The 27,162-nt window shown below is 43.0% G+C and overlaps 2 protein-coding genes across 2 annotated transcripts; both read left to right on the top strand.

The window, feature by feature from the left end:
• The first annotated feature begins 1,871 nt into the window (after positions 1–1,871).
• Positions 1,872–13,127, top strand: LRIT1 (leucine rich repeat, Ig-like and transmembrane domains 1). The gene is made up of 4 exons (XM_008501468.2): positions 1,872–2,046; positions 4,540–5,006; positions 8,845–9,150; positions 12,142–13,127. Exons 1-4 carry the CDS (start codon positions 1,925–1,927, stop codon positions 13,125–13,127), a joined length of 1,881 nt encoding a protein of 626 aa, XP_008499690.2. The 5' UTR covers positions 1,872–1,924.
• Positions 13,128–21,263: 8,136 nt separating this feature from the next.
• LRIT2 (leucine rich repeat, Ig-like and transmembrane domains 2) lies at positions 21,264–24,628 on the top strand. The gene is made up of 3 exons (XM_008501474.2): positions 21,264–21,373; positions 21,759–22,540; positions 23,832–24,628. Exons 1-3 carry the CDS (start codon positions 21,264–21,266, stop codon positions 24,626–24,628), a joined length of 1,689 nt encoding a protein of 562 aa, XP_008499696.2.
• Positions 24,629–27,162: the final 2,534 nt, after the last annotated feature.

Below are 27,162 nucleotides of genomic sequence, written 5' to 3'. Positions count from 1 at the left end.
TGTTTTTTGTTTTTTGTTTTCATGTTTGCTTTTTTAAAATTGTTTTATCAAGTATCTAAAATGTCTTTTGGACTAGATTGTTCATATTTCTTCCTTGGCTTTATGGAAATTTATATGATTTGATTCTTCTGTGCATCTCTACAGGAGGGCAGCTGGAGATACAACCAGGCTTTTGGAAAGTGTAATGTGTAGTTCTGTCCTAGGTAAATCTAAATGTAGATGGTCACCTACAAGAGGTGGACAGAAGAACCATGGTGTCTTCAAATATTGGCTGAAGAAACTGTGAGGGACTTTTTCTAATCAATATGACTGTAACGAAGATCCAAGACAACCTAATTTTTAGAGAAATCTTTGTTGTAATTCCTTTCCCCTTCTGCTCTGACCTTAGGTACAGAAAAGGGGAAACTGGGAAGTGACCGGGGCTGGATTGGACACATTTGATCCCACAGTCCCGTTTCATTGTATAGAAGCAGATGACAGAATTCCTATTGAGTTAATAGGGTCCAGGATTTTAATAGAATTGCTCATGTTTTATGCTGAAGTGAAGCATCTGAGGTTCTCCCCTGCAACACTGCTGGGCACTGAGGCTTTCCTGAACTCCAGAACTGGAAGAGAAGTATTTTCCTAAAGCACCTCTAAAGGAGTAGTGTCTAGTTATTGCTTTATCACTAGCTGTTCAGCTCCATTCAATTAGTCCTCATTTCTGTTAACTTTTAACTTGTGGGGTTGATTTTTTTTTGTTGTTGTTGTGTGTCTGACACACAGGTCAGTTTTTCTGCCAAAGCTATAATGCAGTATGGTTGGAAAGTGGGGGAGCAGCAGTTCCATCAGGTTAAAAGTAATTATCAATTAGGTTCCCAAGAGCTTTTTACTTTTAAGTGAGTGTTGCACATCTGTAGTATGAATGACTTATATACTTTCACATTCAACAGGAAATAATAATCTTTATGGACATGAGATGTCCTTGCTAGAATGAATAGATTTCTGGTCCCACTTCAAATAGCAACATCTTAAGTTTTTAATTTGTGCATATTTAGGCTCACAGGCCTTGTATTTGGGGTCAGACAAAGACTCCTAAAAACAGTGGTGGTCTGCATCACCTTTGCAATGATAGCTGGTTTTTTGCTTAGAGAAACTACAGTCTCCAAGGGGAGAAGATAATAATTTGACACTCAGTCCTGGGCTGTCCTTAAGGCAGAGCTGAGCTTTTCTTAGTATTATTGATGTCTTACCTGCATCAGGTGGAGCTCCCAGAAAAGGTCCCTCATCTGGGTTTTACTGTATCAGCAAGTCAGAGCAGTGTTCAGTCCTGCAGGCATGTGTTGTGTCCTGTAATATCTACATACTTACTGAGTTAAGTCATTGCTTTTTATTATCAGGCATGTTGCCAATAGTTCAGTAATTGCTTGATAAAAGTAGGAGCTTTCAACAGAAAATAAAGCCTTTTAATAGTATCACTATATACTTTTAGTATACTTAGACAGGAGGCTTACACTCCACTAGGACAAGAAATCGTTTTTAGCTATTCCCAGTTCCCTGTGAGGAAGTAAATTACTGCTAATTCCTGGTCAGAATACTGTCATCTTGCCTGTGATGTGGGTCTCAAAAATCATGTTTCCTTTTCTTCTTGCACAAGAGGTGCAGGTTGCTTGAGAAAGATGTTTTTATGGGACTCCCTGAGCGAAGAAATGCTGTCAGTATGGTTACAGGAAGCAATAAGCACCTTCATGAAAATAACTCAAGTCCCCATCCTTAATCCCTGCCTATCCTTTTTTATCTGATGGACTCAGTGAGGGCTGGAAGATCACAGTGCGGCTGAAAACGAAAGGGAGTTAACAAGATGTGACCAGCCAATGGATAAAACAATAGAGGAAACCTTCCACATTGTCCACTGCCCAGGTGTCCTTCCCATGCACAGGTAGCCATGTGGATCCTGGTGGGTTTGCTCTGCTGCGTGATGCTCGGAGGGCTGCCACGGGTGGGCAGCTCCTGCCCATCGCAGTGCAGCTGCGCCTTCCACAGCCTCGGCGATGGGACCAAAGCCAGGTATGCTGATATTCTCCCCTGGGGGTTGCTGCTCTTTCTCTGGACGGAAGGGATTTTATTTCTTCTGCTCTGGAAGGATGCTCAGAGGAGAAAATATTGCGTCCAGACTTTGTGTCTGTTATTTTTCCAGTTGCTTTGTGCTCTGGCTTTATTTGCTGAGGATTAGCTTCTGAAAATTCAGTAAGCTGATTTCAGAGAAAGCGTTCGGGCAGCTCCTCTGTGAGAACAGAAGTAACATAATTACTGCTGGTAGAATGGCAAAAAAAGGGAATAAAATTTAATCAACTTTTTATTTTTACCTTTATGCTGAAAAATTCTCTTTTTAAAAGGCCTCATTCTGCTCTGCTGATTTGTTTCTTAAGTGTAACTAGATTTGGTTTATGTCATGGTTCAAAAAAGTACAGTTCCATTTACTTAAAAAATCCTTCAATTGGAGATTTTAGGCAGAGCAATAGACTCTAGATGTGAATGAAACAAAACCAAAAAAGGCTGATAATAATAATAGAAATAAAATAATTCTCAGGCTGGAAACTTTCAGTTAAAAAAGATGACCAGAAGAGCGTCCATTTTTTAATGCAATGCCATTGTACAGACGTTTCTCTGGAGGACTGTAATAATAAAAGTCTCCGTGAAGGATAGTCACAAAGTAATGATCTGACTTATTGAAATACAGGCTACATTTTTGTAAGGTGTGGTTCACAGCAGGGGGAGATTTTGTGTCAGAAGTACCAAATCCTTTGGAAGAATCTTTTATAGATAAAACCGCAGTTTTATGAAATGAAAGGCTGTCTGCTATGTTTTGGATTCCCCATGAAATAGAACTACTTTTAAATTCATTTTAGGATGCTATAGATTAAATACCAGAAACTTTCCCTATAAGAAGTGTGATACAGACATGGGTGATCTGCAATTGTTAAAAGCGAGTGCCATAGCCAATTATTGCTCCATAAATGTCACAGTTCTCAGGGGAGTCTCCTCTGGGAGACTGGAAAAAAGCTGTAGTGTGTTTTGGTAAGGTACATAATAAAGCCAATATCCATTAGTTAAGGAGCATAATGTCACTTTTTTTTTTTTTTCAGTATTTGTATTCCTCACTAGTAGGAGGAGATTATCCTATAGATTAAATGTGTAGTGCTCACTGACATAGTTCAAGGATTCCGAGAAGCACTCTGTTCTTCTGCCATAGTGTCTTTGATACCAAGCATTTTGTGTCATGTCTACACACCAAAAAGCTGTGTTTTATTGAAAGAGGACTTCTGGATTTTTCTTATTTGATAGCTCTTTTTCATCCTTAAAATCTCTACTTTAAGATGAGTGTGGGCAGGATTTAATGCCACAATAAAAGTGCTGGATGCGAGTAACGTACTATGTTTTGATTATAAATTAGCAATTTAACTGTGGGTTCAAATAACATTTTACTCTGGGAAACTTGCATAAGCCGTTCAGCAATGTTGTTTGGTTTTGTTATTAGAGGATTAATTGCTTTCAGCCCAAACTAGTCAGGTTTTGGCAGCACTGCAATATTCTGTTTATCAGCTAGGCAGCGTGATAAGAAAACTTGACTTGGCTGATCACATTACATTTCATGTGGTGTCTTTTTTAGCATGTGGGGCATTCCTATCTAACCTGTTATTTTGTGAAAGGTGGATTTGAATTTTGCTAAGAACTTGCCTTTCTCTCCTTGCTGATAGGTAGATTAAAGTGCAGTCTGAAAGATCTATTTTGTCTCCATTCCTCGTAGATATCTAGAATCCCACATCTTGGCAAAGTCACAATTTTGTGTACAGAAGCTGCAAAATTGCAGCATAAGGTTTTCATGATTTGACCTCCAGAAGTTAGAAATGAGAAGGAATGATTAAAACATACAACTGCCTTGCTCTTAGTATAGAATTTTCCAAAGAGTTAATTTTCTGCAGTTTCACTCAGTTTAACTCTACATGCCTGCAGTGTAGTAAATTGCTACCATCTGTATGCACCTTCCGGACTGTTTCATAGTAAAGCAGAGCTTGCTGTGGTGTATTTCAGGCGACTTAATACCTTTTTGACTTCATTTCACAAAGCAAAGCCTGTGTGCTGTATTTATTTCTGTGTTACTTCCTGCCATCCCACACATCAGTAAGGCTTCTTTTCATATGACTTTTAGTGTTCCATGTATGGATCCTTTTGTTTATTATGCACTAGAATCCTCTGTTGTGAGTGAATGTTGTCACCGCTGTCTATCGTAAGTACTATAGAAGAAACTGAAAACAGAAAAAAGCAGGAACATCATATGGGCCAGACTCAGACTCGTACCGCTCCAGACGATGCACAATACTACAATCTCTGTAGTCAAAATGTCCACGTGGATAACTTACTGATGGTGATGATGTAGAGATCAGTACCAAGTGAGAAATTACAGTCCTGTGGAAAAAAAAAAAAAAGGCAAATAACAATTTTGTATTAAAGTTTCAAACCCTTGTCAAAACACAACACGTATTTGTGTTTCCTCACCAGGACAGTGCTGTGTAATGACCCGGAGATGACCCTCACTCCTGTGAACTTCCCCACGGATACATTCAAGCTCCGGATAGAAAAGACAGCCATCCGGAGGGTGCCAGGAGAGGCTTTCCATACACTTCACAACCTGGAGTACCTCTGGATGCCCTATAACTCCCTGGCCACTCTCAGCAGCATCACCTTCAAGGGTCTCCGTCGCTTGCTGGAGCTGAGGCTGGATGGGAACAACTTGATATCATTTCCCTGGGAAACCCTGGCTGACATGCCACAGCTCAGGCTTCTGGATTTACACAACAATGAACTCACCTCGGTCCCTCCAGATGCAGCTCGCTATGTCAAGAATCTCACATACCTGGACCTCTCTAGCAATAAGCTAATGACTCTTCCTCAGGCTCTTATTGCCACCTGGGCCAACTTCCAGGCTGTTCCTTACTTCCCCAATGATAATTCCAAGATCATCCTAGGTAAGAGAAGTGCCTGGCATTTGGTAGGGGGCAAAAATGTCAAGAGCTTTGCATCTTATTACAGTGTTTTCAAAGAATCATAGAATGGTTTGGGTTGGAAGGGACCTTAAAGATCATCAAGATCCAACCACCTTGCATGGGCAGGGACACCTCCCACTAGACCAGGTTGCACAAAGCCTCATCCAGCCTGGCCTTCAACACTTCCAGGGAGGTGGCATCAACAACCTCCCCAGACAACCTAATCCAGTATCCTACTACCCTCATGGGGAAGAATTTTTTCCTAATGTCTAGCCTCAATCTACCCTCTTTCAGTTTAATACCAATATCCATAGTCCTATCACTACCCTCTCTGGTGAAAGCCCCTTCCTAACTTTCCTGTAGGCCCCTTTTATGTACTGGAAAGCTGCTATAAGGTCTCCCTGGAGCCTTCTTTTCTCCAGACTGAATAGCCCCAATTCTGTCAGCTTGTCTTTGTAGCAGAGGTTCTCCAGCCCTCAGATCATCTTTGTGGGCCTTCTCTGGACCCTCTCCAATAGGTCTGTATCTTTCCTAGTTTTTACCCACAGAGCAGGTAGACTGCTCTGTACAATTTAATACTCAAATTCATTTATATATTAACAAACACTAACCTCAAGTTCTCCACACCCAATTTATTACACCATGAACTTCATCACATGCTTGAATCTTGGTAACACAAAACTGGTTTCTCTTGCTCAAACCCTTTTTGTTTATTGATGCTGCCATTTTTGACAGAAATACAAATATGATTAGAGCTCCACATCATTCATGTGCTCTTTTTAAATGACAGTTACTGTGGAATTGATCAATTTTAAGTAGCAGTCAGTAAAAAGATGGATTCTTATTATGTCCAAATTTGAGAGGAATAAAGCCATCACTGAGCATAAGATCTTGGTCAGGACTGCCAGTTTGTGTCTGTCAAGTACCTTGCTTATCTGTTCACACAGAATTAAATCCTAGTCTCCCCAAAGCCATGAAGATAATTCTGCCTTCAAGGACAGCTATAAAGTTACAAGAATACAATTCTTGGTGGCAGTTCTGGGGTCCTCAGAAGTATGGCTTTGGAGCAATTGCCCATTTCTGGGCAGATGACTGTCTGGAATTCTCTCAGTTGTAGTATCCCCAGTTTCAAGCCCATTTATTAATTCAGGGAATCTACTACTCAGCCTTTTAGTCATTGTGAACTCGATCAAACCCACAGCAGGCTGATGATGATTCAGTGTTGTTGCCATTTGCTGTCTTCACTTGCCATGAGCTGACCCAGCTTCCTTGACTGTTTGATCTGTGGCATGTGTGCCTCTACAGCCACGTATGTCAGTTTGGGCATTTGCTGATAATCTCATCAGGGACATTGCAAGTTTCTCTCACTCTCAGAAGAACCTGCTGCTCTTTGTTCTCTGAATAAATTTAGAGAATTAAAGTTTTCAAAACCAGATTGCAATGGAAAGAGACAGAAGACTTTAAAGAGATTCAAAGTGCCACTTACACAACTTTTCCTGTCCTTAGCAGATTTTAAGTTTTCACAGGAGAGGAGCAGGTGTTTTGCCAACTGCAATATCAAGATCTTTAAGCCAGAGCTGGCTGTTTGGGATAGCCATTGAATTTATGGCATGACAAGACACTGCTTAGATCATACTCTTTATTTTTTAGAGTCAATTTACATGTGAAAATTTTAGTTCTTTCACTATAGATTAGGAGATTATTTTGTTAAGAACAAACCATGCCTTAATGCTCATGGCCATCCTGAGTATTTACATTACCAGCTGTGCATAGGTTTCTTTTGCCAGAATCCTAAAAAATTCATGCAGGGAAGTGATTAATACAGTAATGTATTGACACACCAGCTCCTAGGTCCTATCCTGCTGACACCCATAGGGACCAGGTATATGAAATGCATGTCCCTTTCAGGACCAGAATGGCAGAACACAGCTGCACATTTCTGTTTCACTCTGCCAATGACTTTTTCTCATGGAAGCATTAAAAAAATCCATGAATAATAAAAAGTCAGCCCAGTCCCTTCCTTTGTCTACAGTGCATTGTTGTCACTCCTCTTCAGAGCCCTTGCTTATAGAGTGCCTCAAAAAATAGTACTTCCAGCTGTATCTTACTGGCTGCTAGTCTGTGCTGCAAGTTTTGGCACACGAGGATTGTCCCCAGGAGCCTCCAGGAGTGTGCTGTGCAGGGCAGCAAGGGGATGACTGAGGTTCGAAGGTGCTGTGGCATCAGCTAAGGCTGGGGCCCTGCCAAGGAATCTGGAAAAAAAAGTTACATAGTGCATGAAGTCAGAAGTAAGCTGCTAGCAAAAATGCCATAAAACAATGAAGCCAAGCTCTAAGTGTTCATTCTTTATAGTCCCCTTAACTTTATGACATTAATTTACAAGAAATGTTCTCCCCAAGTCTACTGTTTTCAGAGCCCCTTCCAAGCCTGAGTACTCTGGCGTGCAATGGTCTCAGAAAGAGCAGCATTCCTTAAAACAGTTTATATGAGGCCTTAGAGGCTTTTGATTGACCCCGTGCTTCTGTTGACTCCAGCAAATTCAAGCAGCTCCTTGAAGCTCACAGAGCCCTGTGGTGCATCCTCTGTGCTTGCGTCAAAACCTGGTTCTTGCTGGAAAGCTGCTGCTTCCATTCCTACTGCTGCAGAGCTCCAGAGACCAGCAAGAGTGGGCACCATGGGGTGGGCATCTCTTCCTGCTGGGAACTGAGGACTAAAAGCACTCTGCTTTTAGGCAATCACCAGTCCTGAGCCATGTCCTTGGGCTGCCTGTAGAAAAGAAGTGAAGCCCCCTTAGAGGCAGCATAGCTCATTCTCATGGCAGGAAGAAATCCTGGGATGCCAAGCTTTGGCTTAGACTTCAGCTGCATGCCTGACGTTAGGTGGTATAAATATACCCAGAGCCAGTTCTGCTGGATGAAGTCACCAGAGACTTTAAACTGTTATCCATAGGACAGGTGAATATTTATAAGTAGGATGAAACAGATTTAATCACAATGCAACAGCTTCTGTTCCTGCATTGTCCTACTTCCGATTTTGCTTTGTCAATACCATCTTCACAGGTCTAGTTTTAATAGAGTAATGTCTCATTTTTTTCCAAACTTGAGCTCAGTAAAGGCACACCAATTAGTAGAAAAAAAGAAAAAGAGAAACATTCTGGGACTCTGAAACAAGAGTATATTATATTATATAAAAGTATATTATATGTTATATTCTTCTTTCTAAAATGTGTATATTCTTATCTATTTATGTTTTTTCACATACCATAACAAGCATATTCTTCAGTTTACTCCTTAAAATAGCTTTTTCATCTTACAAAGTATAAATTTGCATTTCAGGAAAAACAATTGATTACTAAAATGATGAAAAAAACCTTAGAATAACAGGGCTGGAATAGACTGCTTACTGTCAAGTATGATCACCTACACCTATTGCAGTCCTGAGAGCTGGTTTGATAATCTATCTAATGCTTTAGTAATCTCCAGCAAGAAAAATTTTCTAGCCTGTTTTAGGAAGAGACTGTGTAGTCCACCCCTCAAACCAACCTTTTTCCTTGGCTGTTTGTTTTTTCCATCCTGGAACAAAATATGGTTTTAATAATTTCTTAGTTTGCTTCTTTATGTGCATAACTAGTGAAAGCCATATTTATTGCTTTCTACTAGCTGGTAACTATGGGATCTGCTGTAGTGACAACATATCCCCTGATGCATATCCATTGGCAGTCCTTTCCAGGCAGACTAGAAGCTTATCACAGTTTGTCCTGTTGCAAAATGGAAACAAAAAATGTTTTGTTTTTTTTTTTTTCCTCTGATTTATTTTACAGGTTTGCAAGACAACCCATGGGTATGTGAATGCAGTCTCTATGAAATGGTCCATTTCATAAATTTCCAGTCTCCTAACATAGCATTCATTGAGCCCAGGCTGAAATGCTTCACCCCCAGGAGCCTTGCAGGAGTCTTCTTCAGCCAAGTTGAGCTAAGGAAGTGTCAAAGCCCTGTTGTCCATACGTCTGTAGCCAAAGTAAAGACCATCCTGGGCAGCACTGTGCTACTGAGATGCGGGACAACGGGGGTGCCCATTCCTGAGCTGAGCTGGAGAAGGGCTGATGGTGCTCCACTGAATGGCACAGGTGGGTTTGGTTTAAGCTGTTCTCACACACCTGGGATGAGTGAAGGAGACCTGCACCTGTAGTTTTTATGGACTGTACAGCAAATGGAAAATTCTGTGACAACAGATCCTTCCTGCTGATAAAAGATCCCCAAAAAAGAAAGTGGTGCATAAATTAAGATTCACTATAATACACAATAGAATTGTGACTTTTCTATAGACTATCAAAAATTGCTTACATGATGATGTAAATGTAATTAGATAAATGTATGCTATAGTGAGTAAAAAGTTGCCTTTGCTTTGTTTTGTAATAATTGTTATGGTGGTGAGGTAAGTCAAGAGGTTGTTTGCAAAACTGTGAGAAATGAAGAGATGAAATATGGCCAGCTGTAGCAAGAGGCTTTTTTAGGTTAGCTATTTATCCAGTCACTGAAAATGCTTCCCACTGAATTATTTTATGAGTTTTGGGAGAAATGGTGAACTGTTACTAATCAGTTAGTAAACATTTGTGGCAAAGAAATGCCTCATGAATTCAACTGGGATTCAAATCTGCTGTGGCAAAGAAAGAAAAGATTGCAAACATGCAACATTACTGATACATTAAAAGACAAAAGAGTCACTACCTTAATGAGGGAAAAAATACTTCAGTGACAATGATTTCAAAAAATGGCTTGATTCTGATGGGTTGACAAGGTCTTGTGGAAAAATGCTTTATGGGAGGAATGCTGATGAGGTCCCTATTCTGTGCTCACCCCTCTTGGGGGGGAAACATTCAAACAGCCCCTGGTTTTGTGAAGAATTATGTTTTCATTTCCATCCACAAGAATGATTGTATTCCAAATTGAAATGCTGGTCCTTTAATGTTTGGGGAATTTAGGGAAGAATTTTTGCAGCACTCAAGGCAGTTATCTTTAGCTTTTTGTCCTAGAAGCTTTAAATCAGGACCTGTACATTCCCTTTATGCTACTGTCTCCCAGGCCTGGCCCTGAATTTCACCAGGGGTCTAAACTCAGCAGATAAATCACAAAGTATGGATTTTGATTTTCAAAGGGTTACTGAGCTCCTCAGTGCACAGAAACAGAGGAGAGAGACTTTTCCTTTCATAACAGTAGAACCACTTGTAATAAATATCCCCCCCCCCTTTCTTTTTTTTTGGATCTGCACAATTGCTCTGTTGTGTATGATGTGCAGGATGTAGCAGAGCTGCTTCTCATAATGTAATGTCTACCCATCACACTGTAAACATCCCTCCCACACTTAAAAGAGAACCACAAAAAAACCAAACCAAAACAAAAAGTGTTTTCCTGAAAGTTTGTGTTGGGTTTACTTTGAACTACAGCTGAGAATGATGTATTTTGTGCCTCATTAAATCAGACACCTTTCAATAAAAAGCTGGCTGCAAATATACATTGCTTCTCAGCACCAGCAGCTTCTGTGCCAATGCTGTAACATGACTGTTAGAAATGTTGCTGTTCTGAATAGAAAGCAGTGGGAAACAGCCCACAGTCTGTATGGATGGGGAAGTGCCATAAGAAGACCAGTAGCTTTATGGTTCTTAATACATTAATTCAGCAAAAAATTAAATTGAACAGAATTCCTTCTGCTGCCATTGTACTTCACTGTATTTCACAGAGCATGCCCTGGTTGCCAATGCTTGGTCCTGACCCCATGAAGGCTTGGGAGAAGTTTGCGTCCTGTCCTACATTTGCCTTTCAGACATCTCCCTGGTTTACCTTTCAATGGGAAAGGACAGAGATATTACATACTCATCCTAAGGAGGCTGTTTAAGTAATGAAGAAGGTTCTTTACCCTTCTGCATAATCCCAGCTCTTTTTTTTTTCTACACAAAACCACAAAAAAAGTTGGGTTTAGCCCCTTAGTGAGCCAAGTGAGAAAATCAACTCAGCTGTGTTTAGCAGTAAGTGTTCAGGCTTCCCTGTGTTTGGCTTATTATAAAAACCTGCATTAATTTAGCAGTAAATTAATATTATTTTTTCAGCTGTTTTCCCCCATATACTCTAGTGTAGTAGATATATGGTTTTTAGAAAAAAAAATTTCTACTGTTGGTATTTTTTACTGAATCAGAGAACTGCACCTAATGATCAACTAGGTCATGTAACTGCCTACTCCTTCCAGTCTTTTAAATATTGTCCCTATACAAGAGCTTTTATTCTTTTTTTTTTTCTTTTTTTCTTTTTTTTAATGGAAGAATTTTTCCTGTGTTGTTTTGAAACTGCCAGTTGTGAGGAAATAGAATCATTTCAGCTGGAAGAAACCTTTAAGATAACTGAATCCAGGACTTAACCTAACACAGCCAAATCCACCACTAAACTACACTGCTGAGTGCCACATCTATGTCTTTTAAATACTTCCAGGGATGGTGACTCTGTCACTCTCCTGGGCAGCCAATTCCAGTGCCTAGCAACCCTTTCAGTAACGAAGTTGCTCCTAATGTCCAACTCAAACCTCCCCGGCACATCATTTCCTCTTGTTCTATTGAGTGTTATCTGGGAGAAGAGACAAACACCCACCTCAATACAGCTTTCTTTTGGGAAGTTGTAGACAGTAAGAAGTTCTCCCTTCAGCCTCCTCTTCTCCAGGCTACACAACCCTAGTTACTCCAGCTGCTCCTCACAGGACCTGTGCTTGAAACTAGCATCACTGCTCTGCTTTTGACATGCTTCAGCACCTCATAGAATCAGAGAAAGGACCTTGATCGCCTTCTTGTAGTGAGGGACCCAAAACTGACTGCAGTAGCACCAAATGCTTCACATTTATTAGGTCTGAAGCGATGTAAATCCCAATATAACCTAATTCTAGTGTTCATGTTCTTTTCTTGGATTTACTTTGGTTTTGTAATATTTTGGTGGCAAGGAGAAATTATGATTCTGTTGTATCAAACAGACACTTGGCTGATTTGGTGGTCATATTTTACAAAACATGTTACGAGTTCAATTGATTATTAAATCTATTGATTATTAGCTATTTATTTTATATTTTTCCTTTCTTGCAGTTCACCAAGAGATTTCCAGTGATGGGATGAGCTGGTCTATTCTGGGCCTGCCTGTAGTCTCTTATCTTGACTCTGGAGAGTACATCTGTAAAGCCAAGAATTTTCTGGGGGCAACAGAGGCATTCATCTCTCTCATCATCACAGACTCAGAAAGCACAGATGACCCCAACACTAACGCCAAAGGTTCATGGAATGGGAAAGTGAGTGGGATGGAGGCAGCTGCCTACAATGACAAGCTAGTGGCAAGGTATGTCATCTCCACCTCCACCATGCCCACCCTTGGGGCTGGAGCAGGCACTGGAGATGCCCTCCTCCTCCCAGATGTGCCACAAGATAGCAACTCCAGGAATCTGCTCGTGAGCCCACCCACCAGTCAGCAGGAGCCGGAGAGAATTGTGAGGTCCGTCAGGGTGATAGGAGACACTGACCAAGGTATCACCCTTGCCTGGAAGGCTCCTCTGGCAAAAAACACGACAGTTTTCAGTGTCCTTTATGCCATCTTTGGAGAGAGAGATATGCGGAGGATCAATGTGGAGCCAGGGAAGACCAAGGTCACTATTTATGGGCTGCTGCCAAAGACCAAATACATCGTGTGCGTGTGTGTGAAAGGGCTGATCCCCAGGAAGGAGCAATGCATCATATTTTCCACAGATGAAGTTGCCAGTGCAGGAGGAACCCAGAAACTCATCAATGTGGTTGTCATCAGCGTGGCCTGTGTCATTGCTGTTCCTCTGACCCTGGTGGTCTGCTGTGGAGCACTGAAAAGGCGCTGCAAAAAATGCTTTGTGCGGAAACCCAAGGAGATTCAGGAGTCCTATGTCACCTTTGAAAGCCTGTCTCCTGGGGCCAAGGCAAAAGGTGTAGAAGGAGAATACTTGACTAGACATACCCCTGATGAGTCAAACAGGCTACTGTCTGCCCGATCCAGTGTGGACTCAGAAGCAATACCAAAGATGGAGGGGCAACCTAATGAATACTTTTGTTGATAATTAGGTTGATTGTCAGCTAGCTAGATGGAAAGCACATGGCTGTGTATATGACTCGCTGCTCTGGCACTGCAGGCCATCCTGTCAATGCTTCTGTCTCCAACATGTTCTGGAGGAGGATGCAAGAGGGTGGATGGTGCCCAAGCTTTCCAGAAACATGATGCTTATCCCACTTGGGGTTAACTGTTTTGTATCCAGTTCTCTTCTCTTCTGGATTGCTTTTACTTTTTTAAAATGAAGTGTGCACACTGACTGTGAGGACATTAAGTGACATTGATGAGTATGCTCTTCTTGGTGTTGTTTAGTACCTGCTCTGCAATATGCTAAGAATTTTGTTTTCAGCTTTTGATGTTCTTTTGGTTGACAAACTGGGGAGTGGTTAGTAATTTTAATATAAATACCTGTGCAGGTGAAGATTGAGTGTCTCACCTTTTACATCTCCCCTGTTTGCATGAAACATGCAACTTGATGCTTAATAGATCACTATATGCAACCCTTTTTGTGGTATGTCCAACATTGTAGCAGCTCTATGCTCTCAATTCAGAGTAATGTGCAGAGGAGATAGAAATCAAGAGACTAAACCAAATCCACTCTTAAGAACACATAAATGACAGTGTTTTGTTATTGCATTTTGACCCCAAACACTATTCTTAGGGTTTTCTTGAACAACAGTACTACAAAGTCTTTTGGTAACAGACTTAGCTGGCATTTATTAGCTGTACTGTATTCAGTAGAGTATGGTTTATTTCATCTGTGCTAGTTAAAACCATACTATATCCTACTCTGTAAATTGTGTGTGGCATTGTAATGCTTTCTAATCATACTTTAAAAACCTACATTAATCAAATCTTAAAAAATCTCCCAGATCAGCCCTGGTCATTGCTGCTGGCACACCTAACAAAACTGATGGTGAAGACCAGAGGGCTCAGCCAGGCATTTTGGTTTGGTCATGAAAACACCTTGCTCTGTGCAGAGCAGGGGTATGTGATGCAGTGGCAGATCACTGGCCAGGCATGTAGCAGACATACTTCCACCATGGCAGCTGTAGTGACAGAAGCTCAGCATGGACTTTTGGATCTCAAACATTTTATAAGTTGAAGAACCCTGAAAAAAACCCCAACTGCCTAATATTAATCTAAATGTACTTTCTTAGCCAGGGTGAGCTTATCAGTTATTTAAGTCTTGTAGTTCCACTGGAATTTGCTTCTGAGTGCTTATTACAAAGCACCTACCAGCTGTATAATTTTCCACTTCAATCCCTCATGTACTAATACTCTACATAATGTTTTTTCTCTTTGTAATAAATATTCTTCCTGAAGAAAATTATATATGTTCTGCAAATGCTGAATGGGAGAGATAAGGCCAAGTTGAAATGCTAACTGATAAAGCTTGCTGAATTGTTTTGAATTGTGTATTTATATTTGTATCAGAAGGATCTCCACTCATGTTCTGGATGTGTACATACAGCATGGGTTAACAAAATTCACTGGTTGGAATGGATTTTGCAAGTTCTCCTTTTGCAGAAGGGTTTTAGTTGTGTCAGGTTACTTGGCCTGATGGAAAAGCAAATCATTTGATCTCAAGACAAATACTAGTAATGGGGGATACATTATAGTAGCTCCGGATAAGATTCCCTCTACTTCCTGCACAAAAACTCTTGTATTGAAGATTTTTGTCAGTCTCTGTATAAAATAATGCATGCTACTTCTGTCACTGAACTGAACAGATTTTTAGGTTTACAAGTAACATTTTGCAGAAATATTGTCCTGGTTTGGCCCAGGAGAGTACTAATTTTTTGTCTTGTAATTTTGCTTTCAGCTAAGTCTCTTGTAAGTAGCTGCACTTGCAGAAATTAACTGCAAGCTTCTCAGCCAGTGTCTGCTTCTAGGACTGAAAATGCTCTATGTTTATAGTTATGACTGGAGAATGGTGTGCATGACCAAGAAGGCCACTGCTCAGTTCTGAGAAGCATCTTATGCTTCCAAAAGAGAATGGGAGAAAAAGGGTCACACCTCTAACCCTACTTTAGGGAGGAGCAGACCAGACAGGTGACCAAAATTGACCAAGGGGAATATTCCATCCCATATGTGTCATACTCATATAAATTTGAGGGATCACAAGGGTCAAGCCCCTCTTCCTTCTGCTTCTTTATCCATGGTTGATATCCTGGGAGGATTCCATCCATTTGTCTGCCTGTGGTTCCAATACATCATCTGAATCTCTGTGTTGCTGCCTCCAGCTCCCATCTGCTGCTGACTCCAGCCTGGGGCATTTCAAGGGCTGCCCTGCAGCCTCGGTGGTGACATGAGCATTATTGAGGAAAAGGGGAGTTGATTGCCAGCCCAGCATTAAACTGTGGTAACTATCTATTTTAATACAACAAATTAATTGATGAAATTTGTAGTACATAATAAGTCCGTTACTTATTTATACAGTTGCATTTCCCAGGATGGTTATTAGAGACTCTCTCTAAGGCAGAACAAAAATGTTCTTCCAGCAGCAGTGCTTGAGATGAGTTGCAAGGATTGGTGTATTAGAGAGGTGATTTCTGCCCACATCTGCAGCAGTACCAATGAAATCAGAGTGACCTGGCCCTGGATGGATAAGCTAAACCTGAATGATCACAGCTGTCCTGAAGCTCTCCTGCAGTGAATCTACTGCCCAAAGACTTCCCTGTCAGTCAGGTTTTCAGGAGCTGACTGGGACCAAGAGGTGTGTACCTTTCAGTTTACTGGGGGCACTGGCTGGGTAATTTTGCACATCCAGCCTGGCAAGAAGCAGCTCTCTCCTGCTCCGTTAGTGCATGCTCTGACACATGGGCTGTGAGGGGCAAAGGGAAAGGCATCTGTGCTGCTGCTTTTTGCTTGTGGGGAGGGGAAAATGGAGAGGTTACCTCGTGAGATGGTGCTGAGTTTTACAGACTCCACTGGATATATTTTGCACTTTGACTAAGTAGCAATCCCATGTAGAACAAACACGATTTTTCTATTTCCTATGGCTATTCTCAGTGTCTCATAGGTAAGGCATCACTGTTCAGCATCTCAGCTGCTGTGGCTCCAAACCAAGTCCCTCTCTCTATTGCACTGTCAAATGACAGACAATAGATAAAAACTTTTATGAGCTCTCTGTCCTCTGGTGTTGATCAGAAGAGAAATCCTGTTAAACTGCAGTTGATATTCAAAACAATTAAGTAAACTGATTTTCTGTTGAACATGACTTTCAAGGCTCTAGGTGAGATTTTCAGTAGTATGAGGTATGTAAGGATGCAGCTAAATGACTCACTGAATTTTGTTGCTGTTGTTGTTTTAACTAGATGGCAATTGGGCACCTGGTTTCAGCAGGGTTAGCTCAGGCAAGCTTCCTTCTTTGGTCCTAAGACATGTGAATGGTGTTGGCTCAAGGTTCAGGTGAGGAGAATGTTCATCCCTGGAAACAATTTCCTGCTTGATTACAGCCAACCCTCAGACAAACACATGCTGTAAGAATCCAAATAAACATCTAAATATCTTTTGGAACTACTGCATTAGTAGCATTTTAATTTAGGTCTTTTTGTTGGTTTTGGGGGTTTGGTGGGTTTTTTGTTGTTTTTGGGGGTATTGTTGTATGTTTTGTTTTTTGGGTTTTTTTTTTACACTGTTCAGTTTTCTTTATCCTCTGTTAATAATTTGTGTCAGGTTTTGACCAATGGGTTGCTTTTTGGGGTCTATTTCATATATCTTAGAACTGTCAAGCAATGGATTTTGTAATTTCGTGAGTACCATGTCCCCTGGTTCTACTGCTAAACCATTTCAAAATTTATTCTCAGATGAGTGTTGAACCACTTCAGTAATACTGAATAATGAAGTTCACCTATGGTAGGCAGGAGGATGTCCTGGCTGCAGGGGCAAAGTGCTTTGGAGAATAGTATGAGCCACTCCCTTGATGGGCATTTTGTGATAAATAACAAATTACAAGCTCCTCCTTCCACATTTCCTTTTTGTTCTTATTTTGGAAATCAGATTAGCCTAAAATTGAAAAGTTAAGTGTCAAAAAGAAGGCTATAAGTGGTTTACAAATTAACCCAAATAGATTTGAATTGTACTGAAAAAAATGTTATTATTTAGTTTTTTCTTAAAAGTATCTGGAGAAAAGTAGCTACAAAAATGAAGGAGCTGAACAGAACATAAATGAAATAATGTGCCCTAAGTGATTAAAAAGGAGCACTGCAACTAGCTGAAATGCAAGAGGAAATGTCAAATGCATGTTGAAACTTTGAAACATGTTTTTCCAAACATTTTAAAAGTTGTCCAGATTAAACAGTGAGTAGATCCAGGAAAAAGCAACTTCAGGCTCTGCAATATTTTTTAATGCCATGTATGTATAAAAATTCCACAAATTCAAAATGATGTTCATGCTGATAAAGACCTTATTTCCACAAAGTAATTTAAACATGTTATAAGGCTTCTGTTCAGTGTAGTGGCTCTCATATTTATTTCTTTGTGCCTAGAAAGAACAAGCTAAAAAGTATGATAAAAAAATGATTAAAAAAATGTAGGACACAAAGATGTGCATGTGTATATATATTAATTTGTGAAAAAAAGAAAAAAAAAAAGAAGAATCAAAAGGTGTCAAGAACAGTAAAACATTTTCCAAGGTATTTTCAAAAATGAGTGGACAATGAAGAATGTCTTAGAAAGTAACACAAAGGTAAAACAGAATCAAGAGACTAAAAAGCTCCTAAAGAAGCTGACTTCAAAGTCCCTTCATGTCAAAATGCTCTGGGAATGCCTTGGGAGGAAGTTTCAGGATGTATTTAATACAGTACTGTGGCTTAGTAGGAGCTTCATCAGCTTTAAACTCCATGAATAGAAGATGCAAATTGTTGCCCAAAACACAGCAAATAAAATGACTCCCCATTTTAATTTTCTATTAATCAAAATTAAAAGGAATTAATTTAGCAATTGCCAATAAATGTTCAAACTGCTGAGAAACAGCTGTGTAAATCCTGGAGAGCAGGACCAAGGGCTTCTGAGAGGCAACAGCCAAGTGTTGGAGCAGTGCTCACATTTGCTGGGGACTGCTGGTGGTGATGTGGGGCTGCCACAGGAGTGTGTTGGTCCTTGACTCCTGGATCTGGTGTGGAAGTAAAGGTTCTGCTCATGCTCTGAAGTGCCCTGAGCAAGAGAAGAAACCTTTCCTTTCCTCCTCAGGGGTGGTGCCCCTTTGGCAGCTCTCTGTGGGCCATGCTGTGGTGGAGCTGGAGCTGCTGTTCCCCAAGGGGACCCTGTCAAGGGTGTACTCAACAATTTGGGGAAAGATCTGCAAGTTTGTACAGCTGCTGTTGTTGCTGAAGGCTTGTGAAGGAAAAGTCTTAGTTACCTCTTCTCACGTCACCCTTCTCTGTTTTTTTCAAAGCTACTTTTTCAAACCTGTACCATTTGGTGTTACACGCACTGTATCTGAAATACCCAACTGCAGCTTTCACCTCATTTGTCCTCCCCAGCAGGGATTTCTAACAGATAGCCCTGGCAGAGGGGCTGCAGTTGTAAAGCACCAGCCTGGATGTGCTTTCTTACAGCCCAGTTTGTGCCTGGCATGTCGAGATGGAGCTCTGCTGCCTCACCATTGCTGGGAGCACGCAGTGGGCGTCCTCTCAGCACTTGCTTTGGCAAGAAGCAGAGACTCTGAAACTCCACTTCCCATAGATGAGCAGACAATGTGTCAACGGAGATTTACTTTGGCAGCTTGGGTTTCAGACAGCTTGTTCTGCATTTTGGCTTTGGCCAGGATGCCACATGGTATTAAAGAGCAGCTGAACTGCGCGGATATCTGCTGTCACAAAAGTGACCATTAAATTTACAGGCAGGCATAAACAGGGATGGATTTAAAAGGCAACAAAAGTCCACTTCAGTACAGAACATAAACATAATGGCTGCAGCTAACACTGTTTGGGATTTTTTTTTCCCTTCTTTTTTTCTTCCTTTTCCTTCCTCTCAGGCAGTGGGTAGACTCTCTACCCGCTAATTAATCTGAATTTGATAAGTGACTGAACACTCATTTGTCAGCTTAATACTGGACCTTCTGCATAGAGTTGGAGTTCGGGAATATTAGCGAAATGGCCTCTAAAGCAGCTCTTTCAGCTGCTAAAAACAGCTGGAGCATTGGCCTATAGTACTGCCTGACAACATTCTTTAAAAAGCCAATTTTTGGCCTTGTAGAAGGCAGGTGGGACTGGGAGTCTCAGTGTCCCAGGACCTCTAATGCTGATCATCATCAAAACATTGGTTTTCTTTGGCCTCTACTGAGAGCTTTTCTTTCCCAGTTCCTGCAGCACACACAGAGACAAACCCCACGTTTGCTCTGAGTCCCAGCTGTAGTCTAATAGTGTCATAAGTTGTTTACTATTACATGGTAATAGCATCAGGTGTCATTAAAAAGTGTAAAATTATTAACTAATAATACTAGTGATCTATTAGTGAATCTTTCCATGGCAGACTACAGGAGAGGACAGAAGTCACTGGTGAGGGTGGTGTCTGTGTCCCCAGAAGCCCATGCCAGTGCAGGGTGAGCATGGGGTCCTGAGGGATGACCACAAAGGCCACATCTGGCATTGCAGCTCAGCCAGGCAGCCCCAGCTGATGGCTGTTCCTTTGCTGCTGGACCTACTCTGAAAGTGCACACAGAACATTTGCCTGGTGTCTGTTTTGGTGCCACATTCAGTACAACAGCCACAGCTTCACCAAGAGAGGTCCCCAGCAGTCACCACTGTCAGGTCAGGTGGGGGTTTTACACCTGTAGCACCTGACCAGCAGCTTTTCACCTTCAGTCACAGCTTACTGACATGTTAAAATGTAGGGCAGCACTTGAAGTATCAAGTACTGACCTGTGGATCATAAACATTCCAGTTTTTAAATAATTTTTTTAAAAAGCCTGTCTGCTGGTGGTTAGACACTGGGCATAGTGAGCAACCTCAGCCCCACTGCTCTCAGGCTGCAGCTTCTACAGGGCAGCAGTCACAGAGCAACTGGCCCCATCAGTTTATTTTGATAATTCACACTGAAATCCAAGTGCCTGTTAATTTCAAAGCTGCAGAATCAGTCCTGTAGGCTTACAGCATCTGCACTACTGCACACACTCGGACTGCCATGTATAGATGTAAGCCCTCACACTATAAATATTTTTCTATCCTGGTCCCATAGGTTAGAGGTTAAGCAGGTTCAGGCTAATCTTGATTTGTGACCCAGCTTCACGTGTACTGGCAGGGAGGTTAAGCCCTTTGATGTAGGCAGCTGACTTCTGAGGGCTGTAATGAAACCCAGAAACACCAGAGGGCCCCAGGAGAACGCAGCACTGCTTGGAAATCATAACCAAAACCTGCTGCTTTGGATTAAAAAATGTAATTAAGAGACCAGTTACCCCAAATTCCTTATACAATTATTTAGACTGACTGAAGGACAATCAGCACACATCTTCCAGATGGAATCAGGGAACTTAAAATACTGAAATAGCACTGACATTGTTTTATTTATACAATAAAGATTAACCTCATAGCATGTAAAAATGGAAATAGCAAGGGGTTGAGGAGTTTCAATGGAAAACCAGTGGCATATTTCTTATGCTTCTGCAATAGAGCAACTAAATTTGGGAAGGAGGTTTCTCACTGATGATGTGAAATAGTACTCTGCAAAGACATGGGGCAGGTTTTGGGGCCTTATGGATTGTACAAGGCAGCTCTATGCACTGCCAAATTACAGCTGTGAAGTCTATCCCTTACTGTGGGTTTCTGCCTTGATAAATGCCTCTAAAATATAGGAGGATGAGACAGACCCATTGGAATAATTAAAAAAAAAAAATAATCCTCATAAAGATAATTGGCCTGGACTGGGAAGAGAAATGCTATTGACTGCTTTATACTACCAACCAAAATCCTCCAGCTAAAGAATAAATGCCCAGAGTGGTCCCAGAGGTGATTTTTAGCACTTTGACAGAGGCTATGAACAACACTACATTCCAACACTACATGACCCTTCTTTAGGGTTGGGTCCCCAGCAGGATTTATTTCTGCGTCAAGGAAGATTACACCTAATAGGATTTGCCTCTTGGAGGTTGTTGGCATGTTTGGTGCAAACTCTCCACAGTGCTTTCTTAAAGGAGAATATGGACCCTATTTGGCATATTTTTCTTCTTATTCTGGTCTTCCACAAGATAAACCCAGCTGTTTCATCTTGTGTCACAGGATGCTCTTGCTCTCAAGACAGCTTTGGAAGGTAAGACTGCTAGTTGTTACCCTAGTTGTAGCACCAGTGAAGCAGCTCAGAGATTTCCAGTGTGTATTTGTTGATGCTGCAACACCAACACCAAACAGATGGCCGTGGTATGCTTCCTCTAACACTTGAATGGTACTGGACTGAGCACAGAATGAGATTACTCCTATTTCCCTAAAATATGTAGGTGTGTATGTATCAAATTTTATGATTTAATTGTAAGTCTTGATGGCAAAATTGGTGTAAGAACTAACTGAAGGATGGATGTATGGCTTATGTATGCCCTGTATACAGTACAGAATTCAAGTGCTTGTAGCCCCACATGGGGAACTGGTTTGTTACCCAAATACGATGCATGACCTGGAGAATTTTCTGGTTTCCTCCTTAGGAGTTTGCTCTGCATGTCTACACCATTGAGGCAGATCCCTGCAAACATCCCTCAGGACATCCGGAAAATCAGGATAGAAAATTCTTACCTAACAGAATTGCCTCGCGGGTCTTTTGAGAACGTTAGTGCCTTGGACTATCTCTGGCTGAATTTTAACAACATCACAGTGATGCACATCAAGAGCCTGGAATATTTGCCAGCTCTGAAGGAGCTGCGCTTGCAAGGGAACAAATTAAGCTCGGTGCCATGGACAGCATTTCAAGACACTCCGGCTCTGAAAATCCTGGATTTGAAGCACAACCGGCTGGATGTCCTTCCAGAACACGCTCTCCGCTACCTGCCCAACCTGACCTATTTAGATCTATCCTCAAATCAGCTTACTGTTATATCCAGGGATGTCTTCTACAGCTGGCCCGTCTACCAGAGAAGCCAGAGAGTAGAGGGGCAGGCAGAACTTATTTCCAATGCCGTCCTGGCTCTTCATGACAACCCCTGGATTTGTGACTGTCGCCTGCGGGGATTTGTCCAGTTTATCAAGTCAGTTGGCCCACCTATTATTTTGATGAATTCCTATTTAACTTGCTCAAGCCCGAAATTCAGGTCAGGGAAATTTTTTCATGAAGTGGAACTCAACAGCTGCATGAAGCCCCTGACCTCAGCCCTTGACACCAACCTGACAGTCCCCGTGGGGCTGAATGTCACCCTGACCTGCTTTGTGCAAGCCAACCCTTCCCCAGTTGTCTGGTGGACCTATGCACTCAAACTTTTAAGGGCATTTAATGGTAAGCAACATTTTTTCTTCTTTTATTTTCATTGAAAGTTCATGTTCTGCTTTTCTACTTACATTGGTCTTCAGGCTATCACAATCACTACACCAGCTCTGAGCCCCTCTAGAGCATCAAAGTCACTGTGATGGTAATAATCCAAATAATCTGAATCATCCTATGTACCCAAGCACACCTGACCAGCTCAAGAAGAAATGGTTCATGCAGGATATCAAAGATGAAAGGAGCCCCACTTTTACACAATTATTTATCTGTAGATTTTCAGTAGTATTAATAGTACACCAGCCATACATACCTAACAAGTATGTATTGTATCTTGACATGCATACATATTTACACTATACATTATATACTCTATAAATCTCTATATAAAGAGAGTATATAATTCTCTATAGATTATATAATGTAGATTCTATACACACTCCAAAGAATTATATCTGTATGTACATGTAGGAGCATGTATGTACACATACACACATGCTTCTATGATTCTATACCATTCCCATCTTTTGTTCTCAAGAAATACCCACACAAACCACAAAACACCCCAGTGCTGTTGCCTGAGCCCATTCATGTTCTACAATCAAAACAGAGGTTGCCATTCTCCATAGCCTGGCTTATTCTTATTCTTGATTGAAAGCCTTGTAATACAAGGCCTTTTCCTCTCCTCCCCCCATCCAGCTTGGCTCTCACACTCACATTCTTCCTCACTGCTATTTTTACTAAGAGCCTTCAATAGGAGAGGTTGCTATTTTCATCAGGTAAGCTAATAACAGATACAGGCACTGCACAGGCTATGTGTGTTCCTAACAAGCCAGCTAGCTAAATAAGATTGCATGAGCCCTTAATCCTGAACTGGCATTTGCTTTAATTGCAGTGTTGCAGCAGCACTTGTGCATCCCTTCACAAGCAGGTGCTGACTTAATCACAGCCTGGCTTTTCCTGACCAGAGGCATCCTATTTGTGTAAATGACAGGTTGCTTCATATTGTTCTTAAACCACTGACAGCAGATGGCTCATGGGCAGCTTGGCCTCGGCCCACAGCAGCACAGCCTCACTCCCTTCTTCCTGTGCTCAGGTGTCCCGGTGCATTTATTGCCATTTGGGTCAGATAATGCTTTTCTGATGAGCTCCGTGGGGTTCGGCACACTCCTGCACCCTTCTTCCACTTTCCCTGGGCAGGGCAGGTCCTGCCTGGCCCCCATCCCACACAGGAGTGGTCGGGGTTAGGCCAAGGGGATCGCAAGGTGGTCTTCTGTGTCTGCTGACAGCTCCCCTCTGCCCACAGTGTCCACCGAGCCCATCAGTGAGGAGACCGTTCGCTCAGAGCTGCTGATCCCGGCGGCACGGCCAGCAGATGCTGGCAACTACACCTGCACGGCTGCCAACTTCTTGGGCAACACTTCGGTGGCCATCAGCCTGCGTGTGGGGGCCCCGTCGGCATCTACCACCTATCCGGGCTGGGCTCCCATCGTCCCCGCTGAGCCGGGGGCCCACGTGGAAGTGCGCATCGCTAAGCAGACAGTGTACGGCATCACCCTGGAGTGGTTCGCGGCGGCGGCGGCGGCAGCGGAGCCGGGTGAGACCTGGTACACCCTCCTGCTGGGCCGCTACGATGCTGCCCAGAAGGATGCGATCTACATCGGCCCAGGCATTAACACCTATTCGGTGACCGACCTGCTGCCTGCCACCAAGTACGAGGTCTGCGTGGCCGTGCGCAACCAGGCGCCCCGCAAAGGCCAGTGCATCGTCTTCGTCACGGGCAGCGACGTCAGCCAGATGGAGCAGCGAGAGAAGCTCATCCACATCATCGTCATCGTTTGCGCCATGGTGCTGGCAGTGCCCGCCGGCATGTACGCCTGCACCGCCGAGGCCCGCCCTGGCTGCCTGACCCGCTGCCTGCGCGCCTGTCCCCGCCGCCGCCGCGGCGACCGGGCCCAGGCTGCCGGCAGCAAGGAGAGCACTCTGGACAGCCTGCCCGCCGGCAGCGAGGACGGGCTCTGCCGCAGCCCCCGCCGGCCCCCAGCCCGGGAGGATCCGGGCAAGGCCCGGCAGCCCCCCAGGAACAGCGCTGATCTCTATTAGCCCGGCCCCTGCCTGCCCCGCCGGCAGAACCGGACCGAGCGCCTCAGGCCGCGGCACCCGCTTGCCGGTCCGGACCGACCACGCGAAGATGAAACTGTGCTGCTGCGAGGAATCGGGGCACGGCGGGGGACACGACCGGGATTTGCAGCGGGCTTGGGGAGCCCTGGGAATGGAGGAATGTGGCTGCACTTCTGCAGCCCTTCCCGGGGCTGCTCCCAGAGCACCCTCGTGGGGCAATGCACACAGACACACAAGGAAAAAGACTTTAATGAACCCCCCGGCCCAACAGCGATGCCTGTGGCAAAAAGCCAAAGATCCCCTTGCTCACTCTCACAGGCGTGTCTTTATTTCTTTATTTATTTTTCCCAGCCCATGGTGTGGGTAAGGGGCGTGTTTGCACCTCTGCCTTGGGCCAGTGCCAGTGTCTGTGCATTGCCTGATGGAAACAGAACGAGGGAGTCAGGGCATGGCTGTGGTCATCACCAGCAACAAGAAACAGGTGGAAGATTTGGTGCGTCTGATGGAGCTACTTTGTGTCACTGGCTGTAAAGGGTTTAATTTTTGATCAGAGGTGTTGGTTCTGGTAGTGCGGGTTTTTTTGTGGGTTGGTTTGCTTTGCTCTGTGGTTTTTTTGTTTTGGTTTAGGTTGTTTTGTTTTGTTTTGTTTTGTTTTTTTATGCTCCAGTTTATGGTTTACACAGCCCTAAGAGATTCACAGCCTCCGTTGCACCACAGGGAGACTGTGACCCCTTATGGAAAAACCACAGCAATGTAGCTGCAGCACAGGTTGCAGGTTGAATTGTTTTGGGTTTTGGGTTTTTCTCTGTGCTAGGGAGAAGGGGAAGGCCTTTTGTGTGTGTCCAGATGTATCTTAGAGGGCCATTGGAGTTTCACAGTGACACACGCACATGCCTGCTCTCTCACACTAGCACACACAGAGCCACCCAACACCTATTGCCACACAGATTTTCTTTTGATATATTCTTTTTTTAAGTTAAGAACAAGAGCTGGTGAAAAACAAAGTCAGACTTTTTTCAGGCAAACACTCAACTGCTCTTTCTCTCTCCCCACCATTTGTCTCTGTGGCTGTGGAGTGACACAGGGGCTTGGTTGATGGGGATGCTCAGCCTGAAGCAGAAGGTGTGACAAGCAGCTGGGGCCCAGGGGGCAGTGGAGCTGGGGTTTGGGAGCCAAAGGTGCAAGCCAGGCACCTTCCCCAAATCCACGTGGGCCAGCTGCCCATCCTGCTGCTCTGAAACCAAAGCTTGCCTCCTTTCTTTAGGGAAAAAAACCCAACAAAATACACATATAAAAGCAACCAGCCCCCACTCTTGGAACAGGGTGTGAGAACACCTGACTGACTTTTTTTTTTTGGCTCATGCTTTCCAGCACAACCAAAGCATGTGGCTGCTAGACCCAGAAAAACTAGAGTAGAAACCTCAGCTGTGAGCAGAGATAAAGCCTAACGTGAGCTTCAGTAGGTGGCAGTTTGGCTTTCTAGTTGTGTTCTGACTTTTGCTTTGTGTTTTCTGTGCTGTTTCTCCTCAGGCCTCATATTTCCTCCTCTAACACAGTCTTTTGCTGTAATTTCCTGCAGAGCTTTTGAACAGTTCTGCTTTGTCACTGCTGACTCTGTTATACTTCAAGAGGCTTCCTAGTCTTGTCAGTCTTTTAGTGTCAAAATAAACATAAACGATTTTCAGAATATTTCAGAATATTTTCTGCTTCTTTACAGCTACAAATTGCATAGAAATCTGAATGCCATGGAGATGGGGGTTTGGCTAGAGGGATGGGGAAGGCCAGGCAGCTGCAACACCTGTGATGGGAGCTCTGAAGCAGCCTGACCAAGCAGAGAGACAAGTGTCCTGGAGAAACCCCTGGGGTACTGTGCATGTGGGGTCAGGCACAAGCTGACAGTGGCTGAGGACCAGCATGAGATGGAGTGAAAAGCAAACCAGTGCCTGTAACAACTGACCTCCTCCCACCCCAGTCACCACAGAGGAGCAATGGCAAGCTGTAGAGACTGTGGAGAGAGCTGCTGAAGCACAGCCAGGTGACAGCCAGGGGAAGTCTACACCCAGTGCTAGGTGTAAAAAGTTGATAGTGAATTATGTACCCACTGAGTGTTGGATGTGCGTGTCCGTGGGGTCACATAAAAAGCAACGACAAGGCAGCTACCAGCAGAAGCATACCATGCACAGAAGTACACTTTGCAGGTTTTGTTTTTTGGGTTTTTTTTAATTTATAAACCCCCTCCCCAAAACTGAAATACAGAGTAACTGGATAAAAGTCTTACACATAGTAATAAAATATCTTTCTCCCTCATAAAATTAAACTCTAATACTATAAACCTGTAATTCCTGTTAAACCTCACTTAACTGAATGGTCTTTATAGGCTTTCCTCTTGGGAGACTGAACATTGAATACTGGCTTCAATACAACATCGGGAAAAGAGTAGTAGAAGGAATAAATCACCAGCTTTTGGTGCACACAGAACCTGGTGGGGACACAACCAGCAGAAGGCTTGTGCTCAC

Source organism: Calypte anna, chromosome 6 (genome assembly GCF_003957555.1).
Source record: "Calypte anna isolate BGI_N300 chromosome 6, bCalAnn1_v1.p, whole genome shotgun sequence".
Classification (NCBI taxonomy): domain Eukaryota; kingdom Metazoa; phylum Chordata; class Aves; order Apodiformes; family Trochilidae; genus Calypte; species Calypte anna.
The sequence above is the reverse complement of the archived record's forward strand: the minus strand, read 5'-3'. Positions and strand labels throughout refer to the sequence as shown.